The 26,023-nt window shown below is 37.7% G+C and overlaps 1 protein-coding gene across 1 annotated transcript in view; it reads left to right on the top strand.

Moving 5' to 3' along the window:
- Positions 1 to 26,023, top strand: part of STK38L (serine/threonine kinase 38 like) — a 79,819-nt gene that overhangs the window by 32,665 nt on the left and 21,131 nt on the right. The window contains exons 2-3 of the mRNA XM_025402905.1: positions 19,953 to 20,097; positions 24,373 to 24,424. Coding sequence (XP_025258690.1) covers positions 19,964 to 20,097; positions 24,373 to 24,424 — 186 coding nt within the window. The 5' untranslated portion in view covers positions 19,953 to 19,963. The remainder of the gene's footprint in view (positions 1 to 19,952; positions 20,098 to 24,372; positions 24,425 to 26,023) is intronic.

Consider the following 26,023-nt stretch of genomic DNA (forward strand, 5'->3'; position numbering starts at 1 on the left):
CAAAAAAAAAAAAAAAAAAAAAAACCAACTCACAGGTAAGTTTTCTGTTCATTTCAAAGGGCATAATTGAGGAAGGAAGAGCTGTCTACCCTCTCTAAGTAATGTTTTCTCGAATGACAGATGAGTAAAGAAATCATGGAGATGTCTTATCTTATAATTCTTTAAAAATTAAATAACCATGGAGTTTGCATATAACTTAAAAAATTTAAAGCAAGCTTCCACTCCAGTTCCTCCTGACCAATTTTTCCAGCTATTTGAGCCATATTTTTTGCTCCTTGGAAGGAGATACAGTGCTCATCCTGTTTATTCAAGTAAAATTTTTTAAAAAAGATAAAACTTCCCCCCCTTAAAAAAAAAGTCTAGAGCTGGTAAAAATTTCTGACTCAGTAATTTTGGAAAGAATTGCGTCTTTCCACAAATAGATGAGCTTACATACTAGGTCTTCCAAGTGGGCTAGTAAATTTCCGTGATGTCAGGAAACTGGGTGGAGTTTTTATGGATGCAAGTCCAGTGGAGGAGGGACTTTTCAGGTCACGTATAAGGAGAGTAGGATCAGATTCTGGTTTTGAATAACCTATAAGCCACAAAGCATGGGGCTTTCCCATTGGGTTAATCTAGTGCTGGCCACAGTTTAGGCATATGATCTAGAGTAGTTGCTGCAATTAAGAGATACTTTCTTATAGGATCTTTGCCCTTTTATTGGAAGGCTGTAAGTGTAGCCCAGCCTTGATTTATAAACCAACTTGACATAATCACTGTTTCTTTTCACATGGACTTCTGAATAGCTGTCACTAAATTTTGATTACCACCAGGCATTTAGTTAAGCTAGAGCTGAGCTATTTGATCTATTAGTTTTTACTGGACACTGCAGCCCACACTGATCTTCCCCTGTTCTAAAGCCCTGCTTATATCAGAAAGGCCCACCCAGGCTAATTGTTTATGTGCTAATTGTTTATATGAGTTAGTTTTAACTTTTTCTTTGACAATTTTATAGGATCTTAGCATGCTCATATCATGTCTCCTACTATTTGGGTCTCTTCCTACTGTCACATTGCGTGGTACATTGATAGTTGCTAGTACCTAAAGCCTTACCTAAAGCCGATGAAACTATTAGCTTAGTTGGCTTCTTCAAGGTTTGTCTTTATTTGGTCACCCTGAAAGCCTAAGTGTCTTGCAAACACGATCTACTAGGTTTGTTGAAGATCTCATTTTGTTTTCTATAATCAGTAACAGACACTGTAAGTTTGGATGCAGTTTTTTAAAAGGACCTTAAAAACCTTAACTCTCAGTTTGGATACTTGTCCCCTGGCTGGCAGAAATACCTTGGCAAAGTAGCTAAAGTCAGCCCTGAAACTGAAATCAGCTGAGGCTGGATAGTTTAAACCATAAGAGGAGGGGCCTGCCCAAATAGATGTCAAAATACAGACAGTCCCTGACTTAGGATTTTTCAACTTTAGTTTGGGTTTATTGGGATATAAGCCCATGAAGGAGGTCCTTATGATTACTACTGAATGTGCCCCATTTTTGGACCATCATAAAGTTGAAAAATTATAAGTTGGGGAATGTCTGTTCTGCTACCGCTATTAAATGCACTTTTGACTTAGCAATGATGTAGCCCCATTGAAAGTCAAGGAGCATCTTTTTATTATACAGCTGTGAAAATAAAATAGTTGGTTTAGCTGTGATAATAAATGTCTAAATAGATTAAAGGAACAGAGTCTCAAAATGGACTGTTTCTGGTGCAAAAACTTTATACTTACATTCATGCTTCTAAGTCTTAGTGCGCATATTTTTTTCCCTTAGTTTAAAAAAAATGTTTGCTGGCTGGTCTCGGTGGCTCATGCCTGTGTCCCAGCTCTTTGGGAAGCCGAGGCAGGCAGATCACCTGAGGTCAGGCATTCAAGACGCCTCTGGCCAACATGGCGAAACCCTGTCTCTATGAAAAAATACAAAAATTAACTGGGCATCATGACAGGCACCTGTAATCCCAGCTGCTCGGGAGGCTGAGGCAGGGAGAATTGCTTGAACCCGGGAGGCGGAGGTTGCAGCGAGCCAAGAACGCGCCACTGCACTCCAGCCTGGGCGACAGAGCAAGACCCCGTCTCAAAAAAAAAAAAAAAATTTGCTACATTCTTAAGTGTGACTCTCTTTAGCTTTGTGAAACCTTGAGGTTGTTGTTTTTATGCAAGGTTTATAATGAAAGGGATGAGAAAAATACAAGTCATTATAAAGAACTTGATGTTTTCTAGAACAACATACCCTAAAAAGGGAAGCTTACACATTTGAAAAATAAAAGTCTGGTGAGAGACCATATAGCTGAGGGTTCTGAGCTTAGGGAGACAGGTTCCATTTACTGGCTGTAGGTCTTTGGGATGATGACTTAACTAATCCTACTTCCTTATTTGTCAATGTGGGAAGCAAGCACCTACTTTATAGAACTGTAAAGATCAAAGAACATCATGCATGTTAAACTTTTAGTACTGTACCTAACACAGAAGTGTTGATAAAAGTTACCCATGGTTATTATTTTGACAAGAAGACCTTTAAAAGTACTATGAAGGGTTTCTGTTTCTAAATTCTACGATATATAGTAGTCATGAACATTTCAGAAAGGCAATGTTGTTTTCAAATCAATTTCACAGTTTTCTTGAGGGAGATAAGCAATTCTTCCCTTAGCAAAATAACTTTTGACTATGCGATGAAGGAGACTCAAAATCAGTGCTGATTCCAGCTACCTTTTCTTTATTTTCTGTGAGATGTTGAGCAAGTTACTTGCTAGTAATGTTTTTCATTTTTATAGAGAATAAAAAATAAATGAATTAGGTTTGAATTTCAGTGGGAAATAATTAGGTTAGATGTAAGAACGCTCTGATTGTAAGGCTGCCAAGCAGCTGAGAGGGAGTCCTTTGTCACCATTAGGAGACTGTGCCAGTGGAGCTTTTTCTTTTGGGCCTCCTAAGGCTACTTCAGGCGTCCTGGGAACCCATCTAGATGCACTGTAAACCTAGACTTCAACCCTGACTCCTGTGATGGCATCTTTGCCAGGATTCTGGCTGCTGTTCAATGTTGGTTAGTCTTGCTGTTCATGTAGAAAGCATTCTGATACTTTTTTCCTATTTAGATAAGTAAATGAAGATAGCATAATATAGACAACACATATTTTAAATAGTCTGAAATAATTGCATAGATTTCCAACAGATTATAAAACTCTTTAAAAAGCGTACAGAGCTGTTTGGGCAAGAAGGGCAGTTTGAATCTGGCATGGCAACACAGCCTTGTCTTTGTTAAAAGGTTAGACGAGTTGATCCTTTTAGGTTTCTTTAAAACAAGGAATTATAAAACCATTTAAGATTTACTAAGAATAAATAAGGTGATCATGTAAGAGAAGACCAGTAATTCTCTTGAGTTGCCTTTAGGAAGCTACAGACTTATTTTTGGCTTTAGCTTCATTTAACTGACTCTGGTTGTAAAAAGTAGGCATGGTCATTACAACAGCTCTAGTGTGAGCAAGGTTCACATCCCTACTCTGATGTTTTTGAGTTGAGAGGCCTCTGGTAAATAACCTGTATGAGCCCCGGTTTCTCGTTTCTAAAATGGAGAAATAGTACCTACCTCATAGAGTTGTTGTGAAGATGATGTAAGATAATGTACACAGTACTGCCTGGCACAGAGAAGATGTTTTATAAATGGTATCCATGACGATGACAGTGGTGATAAGGACGGAGATAAGGATAATGCTTAGTTGATTTCCAGATAATCATGATCTAAGCTGGGAAGTTTTCTGTCAAAAAGTAAATTGAGGCGAGGCACGGTGTCTCAGGCCAGTAATCCCAGCACTTTGAGAGGCCGAGACTGGTGGATCACAGGTCAGGAGTTCGAGACAAGCCTGGCCAACATGGTGGAACCCCATCTCCACTAAAAATACAAAAAATTAGCCGGGCATGGTGATGAGTGCCTGTAATCCCAGCTACTTGGGAAGCTGATACCAGAGAACTGCTTGAACCTCGGAGGCAGAGGCTGCAGTGAGCCAAGATCACGCCATTGCACTCCAGCCTGGGTGACAGAGGGAGACTCTGTCTCAAAACCAAAAACAGAACACCAGAGTAAACTGACATTAATTTTTAAAAAGAAATGATATATGCTGGTCCAAATAAATAAACAATGAAGTCTTAATGTCACATCTGAATAACAGAAAATCTTAGTTTGGAAAACTGTTTCTACTTACATTCTCAACTTTTGAGTCGGGTGATGGTAGTTTTGATTTGATCCTATTGATTTATAGGAAAATATCTACTTCTCGTGTAATAAATACAGTTCTTGCAAGAGCTAAAGCACACTCTTTTTCTTCTGTTGTATAAGTTGAAATTATTTAAATATTGGCATTATGGTATGATGTCAGCTATTTAAAATGGCCTGTGATAGTTACATTGTTCAATGATAATTGCAATCTCTTAAATAATGAATTTTTCAATAGAAAAGTGGGCAACAGTCTTAAATCATGCAGGTTACAAAAGAAATAGTTACTTAAAATATATAAAAATAGGCTTAAGTAATTGTAATCAAAGGAATGTATAAGCAAAACTAAGGTTTTTGTTTGTTTGTTTGTTTTAACCTATCAAACTGACAAAGTTTAAAAAGATGGACATTGCCTAGTGTTGGTGCTCTTATATAACTATTAATGGTCAATTGGTACTGTCTGTCTGGAAAGCAGGCTGGCCATGTATATCAGAATTTGAAATGTGAATGTTCTTTGACTCAACAATTGCACATCTGGGTATATAATAAGGAAATAAGAGAAAGAGTGCATAGTCTGTGATCCTTGATGTTTATTACAGCATAACTAAAAATACCCCCCAAAATAGAAACCATTTAAACATCTGTTAGTGGGCATTAGTTTAAAACTATGGCGCTTAACAGAAGGTACAGTATGCCTGATTGCTTCGTTTAAGAGAAGCCAGGGTTCAAAAGCTGGCTTCACCATGTCTAGCTGTATGATTTTGGGTAAGTAACTTAATCCAGCTAAGTCTCACTTTTCTCTTCTATAAATCGGAAGAGTGGCACATGCTTTTTAAGGATATCGTGAGGATTAAGTGAAATGATACACATAAAGCGCAATGTCTAGCACAAAATAACTCATTATATGTTAGCAACTATTATTACCATGTGCTCCTTAAAAAGGATGAGTAGATCCATTTGTATTAATATTGAAAGGTGTCTATAAGATCGTAGACACCTTTCAAAAAAGCAGTTTACACAATGGCTTATTTGTTTTAAAGCTGTATTAAAACTTATTTGTATTAATAGCCCATTTATGTTAAAACTGTGTGTGTGTGTTTATGCATTAAAGTTTTGGAAGGACATAGCAACAGTTGTCTGAGTCTTAGGCACTATTCTAAGGACTTTCACACATATCAGTCACTTGATTAAAATTAGTTAATATATTTTAAGTGCTTGGAACAATGCATATGCTTTATAAAACACTTAATAAACATTAGTTATTAATTTTCATATGCTGTCATTATCTCTGTTTTGTAGATAAGAACACTGACACCCTGAGAGTTCTCACAGTTCGTAAGTGGCAGAGCCAGAATTTAAATCCAGGGAGTGTAACTCCAGTCTCTCACTCAACAGTTAAAACTGGATATTATGGGAGGTAGGATTGTGAGGTCACTTTCACTTTGCAATTTGTATACTTATGGATATTTTTACATGAAACATTTTATTTTTATATATGGGGCAGAAGATATCCAGTTTGGAAAGAAAATGGTGCATTTTTATATTTTAGAAATCTTTTTTTCCCCTCTATTCTTTACTACCTATGGCATATTCCAGAGATCTGAATACATGTACACTTAGGTTGCCCTCATGCTAAGGGTCCTGAACAAGGAGTTCCCATGACCTCATACACTGTATAAGATTTTGAGACCCTAACTTTGGGGCACACAGCTAAATATATATTTAGAGGTAGAGTCAAATACATATTTAGAGGTACAGTCCCAGGCTAAATCTGCATTACTGAATGGTGATCAACTTCTGTAATTGAAATCTTAATAGCTTTCAAGAAACCTTCAGTCATAATATTTTGGTTTCCAGCAAGTTTGGGATAAAATTGTCATTCTTTGGTCATCCAAAGAAGGCAGGCAGAAGCCAGTTGTTTGATCCACAGATAAGTAATTGTAAGATAGGAAGCAGTGACTTAGTGTTAGATATGGACATCAATGTTAGGGCTATTAGATGCTACATAATCCAGGACTCAGCCCTGGCTATTAATGTTCTGATATCCAACTTTGCTGCAGGGGCAGTACAGTGTCCTGGAGTGGTCACTGCACTGTGGACTCTCAGCTAGAATGGGAGCTTTACCTGAAGGTTAAGTGACATGGTCTAATCCAAGCTTTTCCACTAAATAGCTAAATGTCTTTGGGCTTCACTTCTGTAAAATGAGGGAGATGGACTAGATAATATAATCTGTCTCACTTAATGACAGATAAGATGGTCTGTACATCACTTAATGGTGACCACCTTCTGTAATTGAAATTGAGTTCAAGTTTTGTGATTTTACCAGCCTTGCCTCTTGATGAACTAAATTTGCAATCTTAGACCTGTAGTAAAGTCTAGAAAGTTGCTAAATAGAATTGAACTTATAAGCTGATTTATGGGAGTGTTTGCCAGTGTGCTGACTTGAATTACAGGATATCCTTGATGACAACCAACTCTACACTTTACTTTTTATTCCATTTTAGGTATTTTTTCCCTCTCCTAGATTTGTTTGCCCAATAATCCAGAATTGTGTTCTAAAGATCACAAGTCAATAAAATAGTGTGGTCCTGTTCATTGCTTAGGTAGTAAGCTGTTCAGGTATTAATGATAAAGGTCATTACCACATAAAAATTTCTTTCCTGCCTCAAAGTTTTTTGTATTCTGGTATCTTAATGAGATGGATGCCTTCTCTGTTTTCTCATGGTTGCGGAAGTCAAATGGTCTGTGTGTTTAACACAATATCTGAGTCTGATGAGCCACATGGTATGTCTGCTTTTAGTTGGGAACAGTTTTTTTTGGTCAGTTGTGATGGTCAAAAAAGTCTCTTGGGAGAGTTTAAATGACTCAAAATAACCAAACATAGCTCATAGCTACTTAGGTCTTAAAATTGTAAGCTTCGTGATACCATATTTTAATTTTAGTCTTATCTAATTTTTGTACCCCCAAAGGACTGCTGCTTCTGGCTCTTACGTTGTTAAAACATTGGTCTGATTTCTTTCAGGGAGTGGTTTTCATTTGAAAAGGAACAGCAAACAAAATAACACAGCAATTTAAAAATTAAAATTAAGAAATAAAAAAGGAATTGGTACAACTGAGAAATGCTTGCAACTCTCTCCTGAAGCTGTTCAGTGATGCAGAAGCTTTGAATGTTTTGAATGAATGGGAAAATTAAAATTTGAGTTTATATTTGAAATTTATATTTTACGTACTCACTTAAACTCAGTCTGTTTTTCAAGTTTATTGTGTGTGCAAGTGTCTGGTTGGTCTGTCTGCCTCACTCTCTCTCTCTCGTTCCTATTCAAAGTTTACTTTTAAGAAAATGAAAAGCAAGTGTTCAGAGCTGCCCAAGCTTTGTATAGGTTTATGTGTGTAGGCTGCTTCCCAAGCTTGCTTCTCCCCTTCCCTTTGCCAGGGTGTCCCCGCCTCTCACCACTCATCCTTTTCCTGCCTTGTCCATTCATCAGTTGTTCTCTGGTCACACCAAACCTTCACTTTTTAGCTCCAAATATGCATTTTGGGCATACTGATGTTTTGAATCAGGCGTTGTCTCCCTTAAAACAGGCAAGGAAAGAGTAGAAGGGAGTGGGCATCTTCCTTAAAGCTAGAACATTCATTTTGTCCCTCTCGTTTGTATGAGTTTGAAGGAGTACTTCCTTTACCTTAAATAAGACTTGAAGATAATTTAGCTAGGAGTTGTGCAGTCCTGCTTTTTGGTTTTGATATGGGCCTTTCTAGTCACCACTGGAAAAGCTATTTGAGAAGACAGTGATAGTTTGAGCCTACGTAAATATGCCCAGGTAGGTATAAGCCACCAAAAAATGGTTGCTCTAAAAGTCCACGTGTAAGATATGACTGGAAAACTTCTTCAAAATTCTCTTTATTATTATTCTCATTTGTCTTTCGTTTTGTTCCATGACATCCAGCTTTTTTTTTTTTTTTTTTTGCTGTTCTTTGTAATCCTCCACTAAAGCAGAACTAAGAATTTGGTTTATAGGAAACAAAATTCGAGTACTGAGGTACCTGAAAAACCACCTCTGAGTGCTGAAAAGTGCAACTTGATTCCCCTTTCCCCCCACCCCTAAACGTGCAGCACTCTCCCAGCATCACTCTTAAATGTTTTCTCTCTGATTATAAAATGGTTGTTTTCCTATTATTGAAAATTTGGAAAATTCAAAATGTGATAAAAGACAAAATTTAAATCATCCATAATTTCACACTGTTTGTTCGTCGCAATTTAACTTCCTCTCCCGTGTTTGTATAGTTGAGTTCATATTGTACTTGAAAATACAACTTTGTGTCTTGCTTATTTACTTAACATTATTCTTCATGTTAAAATTTGCAGGGAAAATTTTCTTCAGTGCTGTGGTGTTTTATACTATCATCATTCCATCAATCATTTCATTTAATTTTAAACATTTGGTTTAAGTTGTTTGCTATTTTAAATAATGCTCTGATTTAAAAAAAAAATCATTGCAGGAATTTTGGTTATTTCCATAGGATAGACTCCTAAAGTTGGAATTATGTCAAAAAATAAAAAAAATCTCTATGGTTCTTGGTATAAATTACCATATTCCCTGTTAGAAAGGGTCACATCTCTGCCAGCTAACACAAATGCATAGCGTGGACAGAAAGGTACCTCCTAACAGACTAGACCTCACTAAGGGGGTGTTTTCCCCTTGTATTGTGACTACTTTCATATAGGGAACATATTGCATAATTTTAAAGTTTCTTTGTCTTTGCTTTACTGGTAAAATTGAACATTTTTCATGTGTTTTAAACTATTCCTATTTATTGTCAAACAGTGTTATTTATCCATTTATTAGGGTCTTTATTGTCTCCTTACAACTTTAATATTTAAAAAGCTATGTATGAGCTTACTTGATAAATATATATGTATTTTAAATATATGCTTTTAGATATACTTTGGTTTTTGTTTGTTTGTTTGTTTGTTTGTTTGTTTTTGAGATGGACTTTCACTCTGTCTCCCAGGCTGGAGTGCAGTGGTGCGTGCTATATCTTTGCTCATTGCAACATCCGCCTCCCAGGCTCAAGCAATTCTCCTGCCTCAGCCTCCCGAGTAGCTGGGACTACGGACGCATGCCATCACACCTGGCTAATTTTTGTTTTGTATTTTTAGTAGAGACAGTGTTTTGCCATATTGCCCAGGCTGGTCTCAAACTCCTGACTTCAAGAGATCCACTTGTCTCAGCCTCTCAGAGTGCTGGGATTAGAGGCGTGAGCCACTGCATCTGGGCGCTTTTAGATATACTTATAACTGACATTGTTATTTTACAGTGTTTTTCTCCAAATTATTTTTTAAATCTTGTTTGATACACAGTATCTACATATGTATATTACACATTTTTGTAGCATGAAATGTAGCACAAGTTTTCATTGTGATGATTTCCTTTTAAGAAAGCTCATTCCTTCTGAAGGTTATCTATGTTTTCCTCTAATTTTTTTGAAGTTTAATTTTTTTAAACTTTAATTTTTTCCCCTTCTTCCTTCATTCTTTCCTTCCTTTAATTTTTATGTTTGTCCTTTTGAACCATTTGCAATTTATTTTGCATTCTGGAATGAAATGAATGCCTGACTTGATTTTTTTCCCCAAATGGATACCCAGTTGCTCCAATACTATTAATTGAATGTCTTCTCCTCTTCTCATCTTCCCATAATCTATGATTACGTTGCCTTATTAGAAGCCAAGACTTTTTAAAATCAAAGTTTGGTTTTGTTTTGTTTGAGACAGAGTCTCACTCTGTCACCCAGGCAGGAGTGCAGTGGCGCGATCTTGGCTCACTGCAACCTCTGCCTCCTGGGTTCAAGTGATTCTTGTGCCTCAGCCTCCCGAGTAGCTGGGACTACCAGTGTGCACCACCATGCCCAGCTAATTTTTCTGTATTTTTAGTAGAGATGGGGTTTCGCCATGTTGACCAGGCTGGTCTCGAACTCCTGACCTCAAGTGAACCACCTGCTTCAGCCTCCCAAAGTGGTAGGATTACAGATATGAGCCACTGCGCGCAGCCAAGATTATTCTTACATGTTTTATGAATGTTGTACTCCATCTCCTCCTCCTTGCTACTTTTGTGAACAGGATTATTTTTCCATTTCTAAATTTATGTCTTTAAAATTAACATTTTAAAGCATACATTTATTTTAAACTTTAAATTCCCCTATTTAAAAAATCATTCATCTTACTTTTTACTGACCCATATTCTTTATAACAGAAGTGAAAAATATAGAAGAAAACTCATGATATTGGGTTACTGGATGTATTGATAGATGGAAGCATGGCTCAGCTGCCAAAGCAAAGGGAAGGACAGATCCTTCTGGGTGTACTAGCTATCATCTCACTCATCCAAACCCACAATTCAGAGCCATAGTTTAAACATGCTGGCCCCAGATTCTCTAGATCACTGTAATATCTGTCTGTCCCCACAGCATGCTCTCATGCTCTCCAAAAGTTTCCCTAGGCTACTTAATTCTCATCTTTATAAATTCTATAAATTTCCCTCTATATTTTTTATAATGAAATATGAATAACATAAATATATATCATTTTATATATATATATTTATAATTTTGTTTTTTCCCAGTTGTTTTCATTTTGTTTTACCTCTGAATATTTCCTCCTTTACAAATAATGTTGACATACTCACTCTGGTCCCCCCTCACCTTCATTACCCGTCATCTCCCTCCCCCCTGCCATTTACTCCCCCTTCTTGCAAATTGTAGCTTTTTTCTCTCTCTCTTATGTCAATCAAGGTAAGTACTTTTCTGTATGTGCTCATGTGTGTGCCAGTAATAGAAACTGATTTAAAATTCTTTTAGGGATGCCCCGACTATCTAAAAGTTGGCATTGATTTTTTTTCCCATTGTGGTGCTAGATTATAAATATTTGAAGTTATATGGCATTTCTGCTGAGGTAATTTTTTAAAGTTAACTATGACTTGATTCAGCTGAACATTTTTTTGCAGACAAAATCTAATGCACTACTAGATAGGCATATAGCAATAGAACAATTACATTTTGTAAATATTACAAGAATAGACTGCTTAATGTTTTTGAGAAAGACAGGGTGATACGTTAAACATTAAGATTGGTAAATAGAATTTTAAATAAAATTGCTGCTTTGGTAAATTTACGTTGTAGTTTAATTGTTTACATTTGGTTTATAAACACTTTCCCTTCTCATTGCAAGTTAAAAAAAAAAGTTCACAGGAATTTTTAGTAATTATTTGGACCAATAAACTCAGGTATTCTGCCATGAACAACATTACTATAGCCAAATAAGCTTTCAGGTACTCAACCACTGAACCATATTTTTGTGCATAGGAAAACTGTATATTTCTAAAACAATTTTGAAAATAAGAATGCTTATGTTGAGTTCAGCACCACTGTGCCATCATCACCGACCTTCTGATTCACAGAAGGAGCAAAGACAAGTGTGTGCCTCTAGTCTAATGATCAGGGCATACGCCACATGGAAAGGGCCACGTTAAATAAAAACAAAAGCCATTAACAGCAGACACAGTAAAGAGATTATTAATCAGTTGGTGTGTGTTGCCTCATGAGAATCACTCTTTTGTGAGAGAAAGCGTTAGCTCTTCCCTGGAACACTTCTACCTCTAGTTCTACCCTAAGTCACTACTAACTTCTAGTAAGGCTTCTAACAAGAGTTCTTTTTTTACTTTAAATATTTCTTTTTGATACATTTCTCTCCCCTCTCCATTAAAAGCAATCTAATTTATCAAAGAAGTAGGCTAAGATCAGAAGAGAGAGGGAATATCTATTAGAGATTAAATTTACAAACTAACTTACAATGGCAGCAGCCCAAGGCAGGAGGGATGAGCAGGAAGATTGAGCAGGGAAGGGAAGAAAATAATAATTTTTGAGCATTAATATGTGCCAGGAGATACTTTAAAAATATTTTCCCCTTTTTTATTGGTTTATCAAACACATGACATATCTCAGTCCTTTTACAAGTACTTTTAGAATTCTTTTAAGTCTTATATTACCGTAATAAGCATGCACACAAGTTGGCTATTATTATATTTATTTAACAGGAAACTGACACACAGAAAATTTAAAGTTTAATTTGCCTAAAGTCACAGAGCTACTGAATGGCTGGACCAAAAATCAGATCCAGGCAATCTGGCCTTTCATCCTGTGCTCTGCCACCATCAAAGTGTCATATTAACCCTATAAGGCTGGCATTTATGATCTCCACTTTAGAAATGTGGATCCTGAGACTGCAAGCTCCGCCTCCCGGGTTCACGCCATTCTCCTGCCTCAGCCTCCGAGTAGCTGGGACTACAGGCGCCCGCCACCTTGCCCGGCTAGTTTTTTATATTTTTAGTAGAGATGGGGTTTCACCATGTTAGCCAGGATGGTCTCGATCTCCTGACCCTCGTGATCCACCCGCCTCGGCCTCCCAAAGTGCTGGGATTACAGGCTTGAGCCACCGCGCCCGGCCAAACTAACTTTCTTAAACTAGCCTTAAACTAGCTTTTCTTATACTTTCTGTCCTTACTGATGTCCTTTCTGTCCTTACATCATTTACCCAGTCATCCAAATCTGAAACTTAGAGATAATTAGAGATTTTAGTCTTTCCAGCTGACTGAGGCTTCTCTTCATCACTTCTGCTACTATCTTAATTAGGCCCTCACTATTCTGTAATCTCAAATGTGCTGTAAAGGAAGCAGGTGGGTAATAAAATGTGGGTAATAAAAAGTGAATGAGTCTGGACACGCGGGAATGGAGAGTTGGTGGACGGGTAGGATGTTGTATTGTAAGGGGCCGGCTGCAGCTCTGCTCCAGCTGTCTCTTTGCAGGCAGGAATGAGAGCTCATTGTGGACAGATCAGACTTTTCAGGAGAAACCAGAAACCTGGATTTTCATATGAAACCTTCTAACCTTCTACTTTCTAGATTGTAGTACAGGCCTAACAAAGTAAGTCTGCAGGCTACCAGGTTGTAAGCCCTGACTATTCATTATTAAGGCCTCCTGAGCAGATTTACTTCCTCTAGTCTGATCTGGACTCCCAGCCTTTTGGCCGTCCTCCCTGTACCAGCATAATCTATCCGAAGTGCAAATCAGATAGGATTTGAGGGCTGGTTGGGAGAATTAAATGCTTCTAAGAATGTAATATTCTTAGAAGAATTATTGGTACTTGGGTTAAATACTCAATAAATGTTCTGTAATGGCTGTAAGGTTTTCACTAAATTAAAAGCCTTGAGTGATTCCCATTTATGCTCAGGATAAGTTTTTAACATGACAGAAAAGGTCTTTATTTCTACCTTCGTCTTCTGCCATTCAACCACATATACTCAGTCTATCTGTATGTTTAAGTGTGTCAGTGTATTTCATGCCTTACAGCTCTTCCTCCCCTGAGTACACCTGACTGGTGAACTCCTACTATAGCCCCTTCCCCTCCAAGGTTCAGTTCAGGCTTCACCTCCTCTATTAAACCTTTGATTACCCTTCGTCTTGAAGCACGGATTTCTCCCTACTTTGTGTCTCCATAAGATCATGAACTCCCTAAGGGCCGGAACTGTGTTTTATCAGTCTTCTTGTTCTCAGCACTTCATACAGGTGTCATAGTATATATCTGCAATAAATGTTGGTTGAAAATAATACAATTAGTAAAAGTTAATGCTGGGATTTGAACCTTCACCTGACTATGAATTTCTTGCTTTTTAGACTGTGCCTCAGAGAGGAAAGAAGCTGTGGCTGCCCTTTCGTTAGGGACTCAGTTTATACAGTGTCCAATCTGAGGACTTAATTGTAGCCTAGGGCATTATGATTGCAACGAGTGAATTGAATTTAGGAGAATTTGTATACTACAGGGCACTATAGTAGCATTAAGGGTGCTCCCTCTGAAATGCAGTATGTGAAAACTAAGGTGAAATCACCAGTTAAATAATTTGTTTTACAGCCAGGTAAAGCAGTTCTATTTTCTTCCTTTAGAAGTTTGATGGTAAATGGTTGGAGATACCACATCTATTTATAAATGGCCTGAGTGCCAGATTTGTTATCTCCTTTCCCCCAGGCTTGATAAACTAAAGAATGTTGGACTTAACTATTGGTAGTGTCTCCCTTAATGAATAGAGCAGTCTGGAGAAAACACACGTGAACAGGAAATTCAAGGGCACCTTGTGTTGTTTTTATCAGTCCAGGAATTCTAGACTTGCAAATTGTATCCTGTTCTTTTTCTGGCCAAAGAAAGGGCTTTAATAAAACAAAAAGAACAGTGTTAAATCCATTAAAGGAATACATTTGCAATACAATAAGTGCCAGTCATCTAGACCATTCTTTGTAATAATTTGATCACGTCTTAGTTTTGTATAATTTAAATTTTTAGAAGTCTGTGTCTGGTAAGAAGGAAATAAATTTTTCTTGTTTTTAAAACTAATCTTTGCAAAGATACTGTATAATCATGAGTAAGGGTGGAATTTTTGTTTTTTCTGCAAATGTATTTCTTAAGTAACATTTATTTCTGAAGACTAATAGAATACCAAATGATTCTGTATTTCTTAACCCAAATGAAATTATTATATATGAAACACACATATAATTTAAAATCTATAACATTAGAGTTGAGTTACCATCACTTACAGACTGCCTACTGTGTGCTCAGCACTTTGCCAGGTACTATGATGCTTTCATTACAAAGATAAATAGATGGAGATTTTGCTCTTATTTGGTTTTTAAACAAGGCATACACGTATGTATAACTACAATGGAAAGAACGTCGTAATCATGATAAATTATATAGTGTCTAAAAGTAGTATTTCATTACTTGACATCCACTTCTGATTTTAGAGTAAAACTCATTACACCTTTTTGTGATGGAAGAAACCACATCTTCTGTTTACCTTCTTTTTTGAAGACCTCAGGTTCATAAATATTTATCTAAAATGACCTCATATGTATTTCTATACTGTTGGGTGTTTTGTTTTTTAGCCTGGGTCTCGCTCTGTTACCCAGGCTGGAGTCCAGTGGCTATGCATAGGCGTCACCATAGTGCACCACAGCCTTGAACTCCCGGGCTCAGATGACCCTCCGGTCTCAGCCTCCCAAGTAGCTGGGGCTACAGACATGTGCCACCATGCCTGGCCCTATTTTTATACTGTTAAATGCAGATAATTTCTGTTGTTTGGAATTGTTTTGAATTCCCTAACACTTCTTTATGTTTCACAAAAATTTCCTCAAAAGTTTTGCTCAATAATGTTCCTCAAAAGTTTTGTCCACCTCTGGCCCCCCAATTTGGCTTCCTTCTGGGAAGGCCTGGTCAGTAGCAGACCATCTCCTACAGCCACTTTCCAGTGGGCATAGGCGCCCTAGGCAAGATAGCCATCAGCCTTGTGTGTTTTAGATTCCACCTTATCCTGATGCTATTAAACATTTAAATTGAATAACAGTTCTCTTTGTTTTGATGCCATGTTCACCAAGCAATCTTCTGAACCTAATTTCTTGTGACTCAGTTTCTTACTGTGTAAATCAATAAACTGCCATTCTGTCTTGTATATTTGACTTTTGTGAACTTTGTTAGGATAAAGTAGCTTCCAGAATTTGATTGCCTTGAGACACTGGCAGCTGAGGGCCAGACCTTGCCACTTGGCAGACTGAGCAGGGCAGCCTGCTCGACAAGGCCTCTTGGCAGTCAGCTCCCTCCAAGGCCACACCCCAAGTTCAACATACATCTTTCTCTCCAACTTCTACAAGTGTAACTGTGAACAGCATAATTCTGTGAGTGATGTGTTATTTCTTTGTGCTTTTTTCAAGAGGCATTATAAAAGGTTTTTTATGTTTTTCACCATTCATTTTTTGAAAGGACTATATAAGGCCTTGGACAACTAGAGTTGGGTCTTGACCTTTTGTAAAGGCAAACTTGTAAAGTGGCAAACCACTTTATAAATTTTTATTAGCTACAGATCTTCTGGACGTTTTCTCTATTCATTAATATCTGCTTGCTAGAACAAATACAAGGCAAGTCAGAAATCATTCTACAATCGTAGGGTGTTGCTCTTTAATGGAACTTTTAAGGTTCCCCCCCTCCAAATATTTGTTGAAAAAGTAACAGGCAGTTGAAGAAAAGTATCCATGAACTTCAATTTTATATGCCTAGGGAAGGTTCACTGGAATACTACTGCAAATTGTATACCTGTCCTCCTTTTGAGGATTCAGGATGCATGTTAGCATATTAAAGAAGCTGGGAAGGCCGGGCAAGGTGGCTCATGCCTGTAATCCCGGCACTTTGGGAGGCCAAGACAGGCAGATCACTTGAGGTCAGGAGTTTGAGACCAGCCTGGCCAACTTGGTGAAACCCCATATCTACTAAATATACAAACGTTAGCGTGCACCTGTAATCTCAGCTACTCGGGAGGCTGAGGTGGGAGAATTGCTCAAACCCGGGAGGTGGAGGTTGCAGTGAGCGGAGATCGCACCACTGCATTCCAGCCTGGGCGACAGAGTGAAATTGTCAAAAAAAAAAAAAAGAAAAAAAAAAGGTGCTGGGAAATCTTATGGTAAGAAACGTATTTAACTTTGTGTAGTCTGGGTTTCTTAAATTTACTTAAATTCCTCAATTTCCAGTCCATCTCTCCTCTCCCACCCCAAGCCCCAGTTAACAAATATGATTGATTTCAGAGATGTTTTCTGTGCACCATCCCTGTTTCACTTTTCCTTCTTTGACCTTTTTCTTTTTTTTTTTTTCAGTTAGAAACAGGGTCTTGCTCTGCAGCTCCAGGCTGCAGTGCAGTGGTACAATCACAGCTCATTGTAACCTTGAACAAGGGTTCAAGCAGTCTTCCTGCCTCATCCTCCAGAGTAGCTGAGACTACAGGTGTGCACCACCACATGCAGCTAATTAAAAAAAAAATGTAGAGAGGAGGAGATCCCAGGCTAGTCTCAAACTCTTGGCCTCAAGTGATTTTGGCCTCACAAAGTGCTGGGATTAGAGGCATGAGCCACTGTGCCTGGCATTCTTTGACCTTTCTGCATCTGATCCTGAAACATAGAACATGAACCCAATGATTCTGAAATTTCCAAAAATGATTTGGCAGCATTGTCTTAGCAATCCAGTAAGAGCAGCTTAATCCTTAAAAATCACTTGGCTGTGATAATTCTTGAGTTTATTTTTCACTATTTATTGTTTTAAAAATAATGCTCATTATTATTAAAGCATTTAGCACAATACAAAGATTAAACTAGGTGCCTAGAATAGTATCTTACATTTGTATAAGCCATTGTGGCTTTCCTGTGTATTATCTCAGATGGCCATAGACTAGGCCTGTGAACCATGCAGAGCAAATATTTTAAACCCTGTTTCGGGAAAAGTGACTTGAGTTAAGGGTGTTCTGGTGATTTGAATAAGACCATATGATCATTTAGCAACAAGGCTAGGATTAGATCTTTTAATTTCTGACTTCTACCTTCTGTAATTTCTTTTTCCGCAGTTGCTTATTAGCCAATCTTTGTAGAGTACTTTACTATTGGCTAATTCTTTCAACTACTCCTACTGCGCCCCCTCCGTCCCCCCAGTCAATAGGTTGTCTCATTCATTCATTCATGGCTACTCTGAGTCAGATGCAGTGGTGTTGCGGTGTTTTGAAAAATGAATCAGAAAGAGTTCTTACTTGGAGGTGTTCCTGGTTTGGTGGAATAACTGTTAGGGTTGAATTTTTCTTAGGAGTGATAAGCACTGGTACCTGACTACAAATGTTAGAGAATATGCACCAAAAAAATGAGAGATGTGATATCTCTTCTGGTAGAGCATGCTAGAGAAGTCACCACGGTAAGATTTCAGCTCAACTGGGCCATAAGGGATCAGCAGATTCCTGCAGAGACGGTAGTGGATATCACTGGTAGATATAAGTGCTTTAGGGATAGGCCATGCAAGAGCTTGGAGGCATGAAGGAGCTGGGTATGTTGGGAAAAGAATGAGTGGTGAGGAAGAGCATCAGATAAGGATCGAAAAGATTAAAAGCAACAGATAAGGATAGCAAGTTAGAGTCCTGACTCCACATCACACTAGCTGTGTGACTGCTCCAAACTTCAGTTCCCTACTTTGCAGGGCTGTTAAGAGGATGAAATGCAATCATGCATGGCAAGTGCCTCTATCTTAAATCCTCAGGAGAAAAAAAAAGGGGAAATCAGTGAAGAAAATATCATAAAGTTCCTGAAATATAACCACACTCAGTGAATGTGAGTTGTTCTTATTTATCATGTTTAGCTAATTTGACTTGCAGTAAGGCAATGAGGAGCCATGACTGATTCTAAACAAGTGACACGATCAGCTTCTTGTTTAAAATAGTCAGCAGAGGAACAAATTTATAATGCCAAAATAATTGATGCAGTTTTAGACATAATGATTCTCAGGCTCAAGCAGTACATTGAGGTATAAACCCCTAACAGGACAACAGTAGAACTGGGAGTTTGCCAAAGATACTTGTTTGCTTTCAACCTATACTTGACTTGCTTGACATCTTTTGGTTCGTTCCATCAACCCTGGAATCTAGTCCACTTCAGGTCCACATCCAGGACTCTGTATCTTCATGTAATTAAAGCAAGATGGATGTTGGGGCATAGGTGGCAGGTTTGGGGAATACTTTTCAACTAAGAATGCTTTGGATGGTCACTCTTGGCAAGCTGTGTCTTTGGACTGATCTGTTATGATCTTCATCTAGATAAGCAAAGCCTCTTTAATGTATGAACTGTTCTAGTCTTTTTATCCAGATATGGCCACGGTAGGCAAGTCTCTTAGGGTCAGTGCCCACCTGCCGCAGACACCAGAGTTCAGTCTTCCCCCCCGTCAAGTAGCCATTTTGCCACACTCCTTATCTAATAGTCCAGATTATCTCCTTTGAACCAGTACTTCGATTGTGTGGCCCAGTGATCTCTAAAAGTTGGCACTGGAATGCCTTTAAGCAGACATCCATCATCCAGTTAAGGCCACAGAGCTTCCCTATTGTTACCTGGCTTCATTCATACATTTCTGTTTCCTTCTTGGTTCCTATAGGCATTTGAGTTTCATTTGAAAATGCAATGGGCTGCACAGTCTGGAGAAGTATATTATACCTTGTTATAGCACTTTTTGGAATGACCCAGAATTCAGAATGAAATGGGGCAGCTATGAGCCCCATCCTAAGGGGCCTGTTTCTAAAAGTAGTTTCCCCCTACAATGTATGTAAAAACTGCTTTAGGCTGGTGTTTATATGCATATTTGATACAACACTTCATGTTTCATAGAATTCATAAGGCAGAAGCTACTTCTTACTATTTAAACTGTATTAACTCTTAGGAGACTGACATTTATCAGGGACATAACTATTAGCACTGTCTTACAGATTTTATTTAGTAATGAAATGACAAAATAGATGGAACTTTTCTTGTTTTGAATGCTTGTTGAATGTGACCTTTGTATATAAATGTGTCTATATTATATATGAATGCCACCAGTTCTTCTTTGCTGTCATTAACTCCTGGTTTTGCCACCACAAAATGAATTTCTCTTGCTTTGGAAATAGTGCTTTTCTTTCTTCCCTAGCTTTGTATTATTTATCATGTGAAATACTTGGCTGTGTTAACTGTTAAGGTAGAATTTTTCTTAGTTGAAATTAAACAGTTCCAGAGTTTATTATAAAAGATAGCTTTTTTCCCACTGAATAATTTGTTTTTCTATGTTGTTTCAGTTTCTGTTACTATGGCAATGACGGCAGGGACTACAACAACCTTTCCTATGAGCAACCATACCCGGGAAAGAGTGACTGTAGCCAAGCTCACATTGGAGAATTTTTATAGCAACCTAATTTTACAGCATGAAGAGAGAGAAACCAGGTATAGTAAGGGCTAATCAAAACTTTTTTTTTAGTTAAATAAGCTGTTGTGCTGTGAGTGGAATAGAAACTTGTTTTCCATGAATAATATGAATATTATGGATCCCTGCATGCTGTTTTTAAGTTTCCTGTACTGACAGTGCACATAACACGTGTTTTATTTTCACAGATTAGTTTCCTGAGGTGCCCCAAGTCTTGTGTATCTATATACCCATATCACATGTCAATTATGTTTTCAACAAACCTTTTCCAAACAGGAAATTATGATATGTTTTTACATTTTCTTTTAAAGGGGCGCCTGGCTGGGTGTGGTGTGGCTCATGCCTATAATCCCAGCACTTCGGGAGGCCAAGGTGGGCAGATCACCTGAGGTTAGGAGTTCAAGGCCAACCTGGCCAACATGGTGAAACCCCCATCTCTACTGAAAATACAAAAAATTAGCCGGGTGTGGTGGCAGGTGCCTGTAATTCCAGCTACTCAGGAGGCTGAGGCAGGAGAATTGCTTGAAGGTTGCAGTGAGCCAAGGCTGCAGTGAGCAAAGATCGTACCACTGCACTCCAGCCTGGGCAACAGAGTGAGACTCAAAAAGGATGCTTTATGAATGACTGACTTTACTCCAAAACCTTTTACAGTGTTGTGTGCATATCGGTGGGAAGAGAAGAATAAAAAAAGAATGACATGTTATTTTGCCTTTAGAAAACTTACAGTAAAGGAGATAACACACATAAATATTACATGAAAGAGTGAAGAATATTAAGATAAGTACAAGGAAGGGAGAATGTGCTTTTGTCTAGGCAACTGGGAAAGCTTTGTAAATAGTGGTGGCATTTATACAGGGCTCTAAAGGAAGAAAACTATTTATACATGCATAAAAGGAAGGAGACAGAGGCAAAAGAGCAGGAGGGAAGGATATTAGAGACAGAAGAAATCACCAGGTCAGGCAGTGACCAATTTGGCTCAAGCACAGGATGTGCTAGATTTTAACATCCTGGGAGCCTTGGATTCTTTGTTAATGTAGCTCTTTTCATGGTAGTGGAGAACTTTGGATGTTTTTGAGCAGAAGAATCAAATGAAAACAAGTGTTTCTCTGGAAGGGAACTTTAGTTGTGATACAGAGAATAGTTTGGGGTCAGGGTGGGAATTAGAAACAGGAAAGGCTAGTGATGTAGTCCAGGTAAATGGAAAGAAGGCTTGAATTAGAATCGTGACAACAGAGAACTGACAAGAAAAATTGATAAAATGTGGCTACTAGCCAGATATGCAATATGAGGGAAATAAGTCAATGTTGCCACTGAAATTTCATGCCTGGGCAAACTGAGGGTGGTACAGTTTAAATGAAAGAGAGAGGAAGAGCCTAATTTAATTTTGGACGGATTTAACTGCAGATTAGATACAGGTACGGTGAGAATTAGTGAACTGGAAAATAATTCAGGAAACATAATTCCTAAAATAGGAATATGCGAAAGAGAGTTGAGAAACACAGAGAATCATGAGAAAAGCTGACATATCTCTAAAAGTTTTGAAAGGAAAGGAACGAGAATGGAGCAGAGGCAAACAAATAAAAAAAAAGAGCATCAGCAGAAATTCTAAAAGGTTCCATTTAGGCAGAAGGAAAGGGATCACAAGTAGAAGATCTAAATGGTAAGTAGGTGGATAAATCTCAACAAAAATTCTATAAAGCAACAGAAATAATAGCGATAATATCTTACACATTAAAAATAGAATTATAGTATTTTCCAACAGCAAAATATAATTCAGGAAAGAAGTAATTAGAATGATGTTAGTAGAAAGGGCATAGAGATTAGCTTCAGAGTTTGACAAATGATGTTGTAATTTCTAGAGTAACCATAAAATGATAAAAATAGAGTTTGTAATTTCCAGACTAGCAGAAGGAAAAAATTGGACTGAGCAAAAAAAAAAAGTCAGTTCAAAAGAATGCAAGAGAGAAAAACTGAAATACCAAAAATGGAAAAAATGAAATACCAAAATAAAAAGTGCAAGATAAGTTCGAAATAAATATAAATATATCAATAATTAAATGAATGATAAGGTAATTAAAGTCTCTGGAAGTGATTATATCATCCTGGGAGAGTGAATAAAGTAGAAGAGAACCAAGGAAGAAAAAGCAGGCACTTAAAAAAATTCCTCAGAATTTCGAAGGTTCATTGTCTTTACTTGCTGCAGTGTTAAAGTAATTCAGTTCGCTTTCTATTTCCAAATAAAGGAAAGTAACAATAAAATTATCTGCATTATTAAAAAAAAAAAGTCGTCTCCGCTTGGTGCCAGTGGAAGTCAAACAATCAGCTCATATTTTCTAAAAGCTTATACTTTAAGAAAATATGTGTTGTATTTTTAAGGCTTAACTAATTGGAGAAATGCATAAGCCCAATAAATTTCTAATCAGAGCAAAGCGTAAGAGCATTTTAGGTGGAAAACTATTTTTAAAAAAGGTACAACAGAAATCATGGATCTTCCTGTTTAGATATGGTAGAAATGGATAAAAGTTACTGTATCTCTTCCAGAATGAGGAATGATTTCATGAAGTGTTAGTCTTGGCAATAACTGAGGAAAGGGACAGTGGAAATTCAACAGAAGAATAAAGTTGCTTCTATGTTGATAGCTCCTCCCAGAATAATGGTCCTCTTACTCTCTGGATTCTGTCTGCAGAGGAGAAAACTGAAAATCATTCAACAAGCAGCACTGAAGTGCCTGGGGGTGGGTGATGGCAGCACCGACGCTGATGTTAGGAGATTATTCTCACCTAAGGGTTGGGGTCTAGGGGAAATAATGCATAAACAAAAGATACAAATCAGTGTAATAAGCACCAAGGTAGGTGCCTATGACAAGCACTGAGGAAACGTGATGGAGGATATGCTCTTAGGCCTCATCCTCTCCAGTGGGGTGCTGATGTATCAACAGCCTTTAAATGTTACAACTCTTCTATAAGAAAGAAAAATAAGTGATCTTAATGATGGTTTAGGAAAAAACTTACCTTTGGACATGTAGCCATGAATAACAAATATCAAAAAAGTTGTGAGAGGGTTTCAGTCCTTAACCCTTATACCCATTCAGTTAAATCCTGAAAAGTTACTGTTATTCTGACACACTCCAAAACTAATTAGGAGGAGTTCTACTAGGTTTATATTTAGGGAAAACCAATACAATAGAAATAAAATAGTAATATTCACTTGGAAATGAGTTGCAAAATGTGTTCCACAACCATCTCTGTAGTTTTAGTTACTTCATCCATACTGCCCTTACGTCAAATGCTTAGCTTAACTAACTTCAAGGGTGCTGTTTAAAAGAAAATGAGTAACTGAACCTGGCTGTACCTAGAAAAGCAAATGTTGTGGTAGCTAGTGAGTTTTTTTTTTTTTTTAATATTTATTTATTTATTTATTTATTTAGAGACAGAGTCTCGCTCTGTCGCCCAGAGCAGTGTGCAGGAGTGCAGTGGCACAATCTCGGCTCACTGCAACCTCTGCCTCCCGGGTTCAAGCAATTCTTCTGTCTCAGCCTCCCAAGTAGCTGGGACTACAGGCGCCCACCACCACGCCCGGCTAATTTTTTTTGTAGTTTTAGTAGACACAGGGTTTCACAGTGTTAGCCAGGATGGTCTCTATCTCCTGACCTCGTGATCCACCGCCTTGGCCTCCCAAAGTGCTGGGATTACAGGTGTGAGCCACCGTGCCTGGCCACTAGTGGGTTTTTACAAATACACATGTATGACTTCCCAATTTTCAAATAATTTTAATACAATAAAATAAATGCAATTGCATTGAACATTTTTCCTTGATAAATTAAGGAAAACTGAGTTTAGAGTTTAAGTGAGGGACTTAGCCAAGCTCATTTAGCTAATAAGTGTTAGAACCAGGGATATCTACCTTAAAATTTTATACTTTTAGTCATTATAGTCATCTTTTTGTATTTCTAATATAAGCATTGTGCAATATTAATGATATTTGTGGATTGAACATTAAATAGCAGAGTTTTCCATATTAGAACATCAGTCATTGCCAACATTTCATTTAGGCAGGAGAGTGAAGTAAGCTTTAGAAGTAAATTATTCATTTGGCCATATGAGAAAGCAAAATCTGGGTTTGTTTTTTGAGAAAGAAAACTATTCTTAGTGATTATCTTGATCCAACTTGAAAGATTTTTTTTTTTTAAGCCTAGCAAGCTGAAGTGGTTAACTTGAATAAATAAATGTATATTTCTTAAGTGGGAATAGTTAGGAATGTGTTTAAAATTTAAATTGTTTTTTTCCTTTGAAAAGGCAGAAGAAACTAGAAGTGGCCATGGAAGAAGAAGGATTAGCAGATGAAGAGGTAATGTCATTACCTATAGTTACCGTACAAAAGCACCCCCAGTGACCTTTCATTCATTTGACATCAGCTATTTTATAACTTAAATAATGTGCATTTTATCATTTGAATATGGGCTTCTTACTTTGTTGCTGTCATGGATATCTTTTATTGATATCTTTAGAAAGAGGCAGGTTTTCTTTTTTTTTTCTTTTTAATTCCAAGAACACATATTCAGAGAACATTGCCTACTGTATTTTAGATGTGTGGAACAAGAAAGGCAAGCTACAGGAGGAATTAACCAATTGCCAATTCTTCTAAAAATTTTTTCTAAATATTCTTTTAAAGCTATCTAGCTATTACCCTAGTTGAAACTACTATATATTTTAACCTGAAAAATAACTGTCCCCAACTGGTCTCCCCATTTCCCACCCCTAGTTTTTCTGCGTACTGCAGCTAGAGTAATCAGTCTAAAAATAGATTTGATCACATCACTGTTTTGCTTAATAACCCTTCACTGGCTCCCTTATCTCAGGATATGGGCAAGCTCTTTAACACTGGTGTACACGACCCTTCACTAGTTGGCCTCTGCTTCTCTCTCTCTAGCCTCACTTCTTGTCACCCACCCCTCATGCTGACAAGTATGAATTTCTTTGATGTCCCCTGTCTTGCCTGTGGACCTTTTCACATGCTCTTTCTGCTGCTTGGAACTCTTCCTTACTCCTACCCAACTCCCATTATTCTTAAGAATCTTTAGTAGCTGGGCATGGTGGGGCATGCCTGTAGTCCTAGCTACTTGGTAGGGTAGAGGTGGGAGGATCACCTGAGCCTGGGAGTTTGAGGTTGCCATGAGCTATGATACGTCATTTCACTCCAGCCTGGGCAAAGAAGCAGCTTTAGGCCTCACTTCAGGCATCACTTCCACTGGGAAATCTTCCTTAACCTCTCAAGGTACCTTCTGTATTCTACTGTTCCTATCCCCATGGGAGCCTTAAAATACAGTCTTCCCAAAGACTAGACACTGTAACGTCTTGTTGAGCATTACATCTCCACAGCTGTCTGGCAGAGCTAAAACAAATATTTGGTGAATAAACGAATAATGACTTTTGCCCTCAAGGAGTTTTAGATTAGGAGAGGGAGAGTGAGTGTGTGTGTGTAAAAATACGTACGCATGATAGAATGTGGTGAACTTTGAAAATATAGAGAAGACTTTTCCTCTAATTCAGAGGATCAGAAAAGGTTTCATAGAAGAAGTAACAATTGATTTGAATTGTAAAGAATGGGTAGAATTTACATTAGAGGTAAGAGGTGTATACAAAATAATACGTATACAGAATAATGATTTTACATTTGAGCTATAAAGGGTGCAATAAAAGGAAATAGCGAAGTAAGTTGACAGCACACCATGGAAAGCTAGGTTTAGAATAGTTTACTAAAAAAGGTATACTTCAGTACTAGGCAATAGGAAGTCACAACCTAGATTGATTAGTTTAACATGCTGAGTGCAGTGGCATACACCTGTAATCCCAGCACTTTGGGAGGCCACGATAGGAGGATCACTTGAGCCCAGGAGTTCAAGATCAGACTGGGAAATATAGTAAGACCTGTTCTCTACAAAAAAAT

This window comes from Theropithecus gelada, chromosome 11, assembly GCF_003255815.1.
Source record: "Theropithecus gelada isolate Dixy chromosome 11, Tgel_1.0, whole genome shotgun sequence".
In the NCBI taxonomy this organism is placed as follows: Eukaryota; Metazoa; Chordata; class Mammalia; order Primates; family Cercopithecidae; genus Theropithecus; species Theropithecus gelada.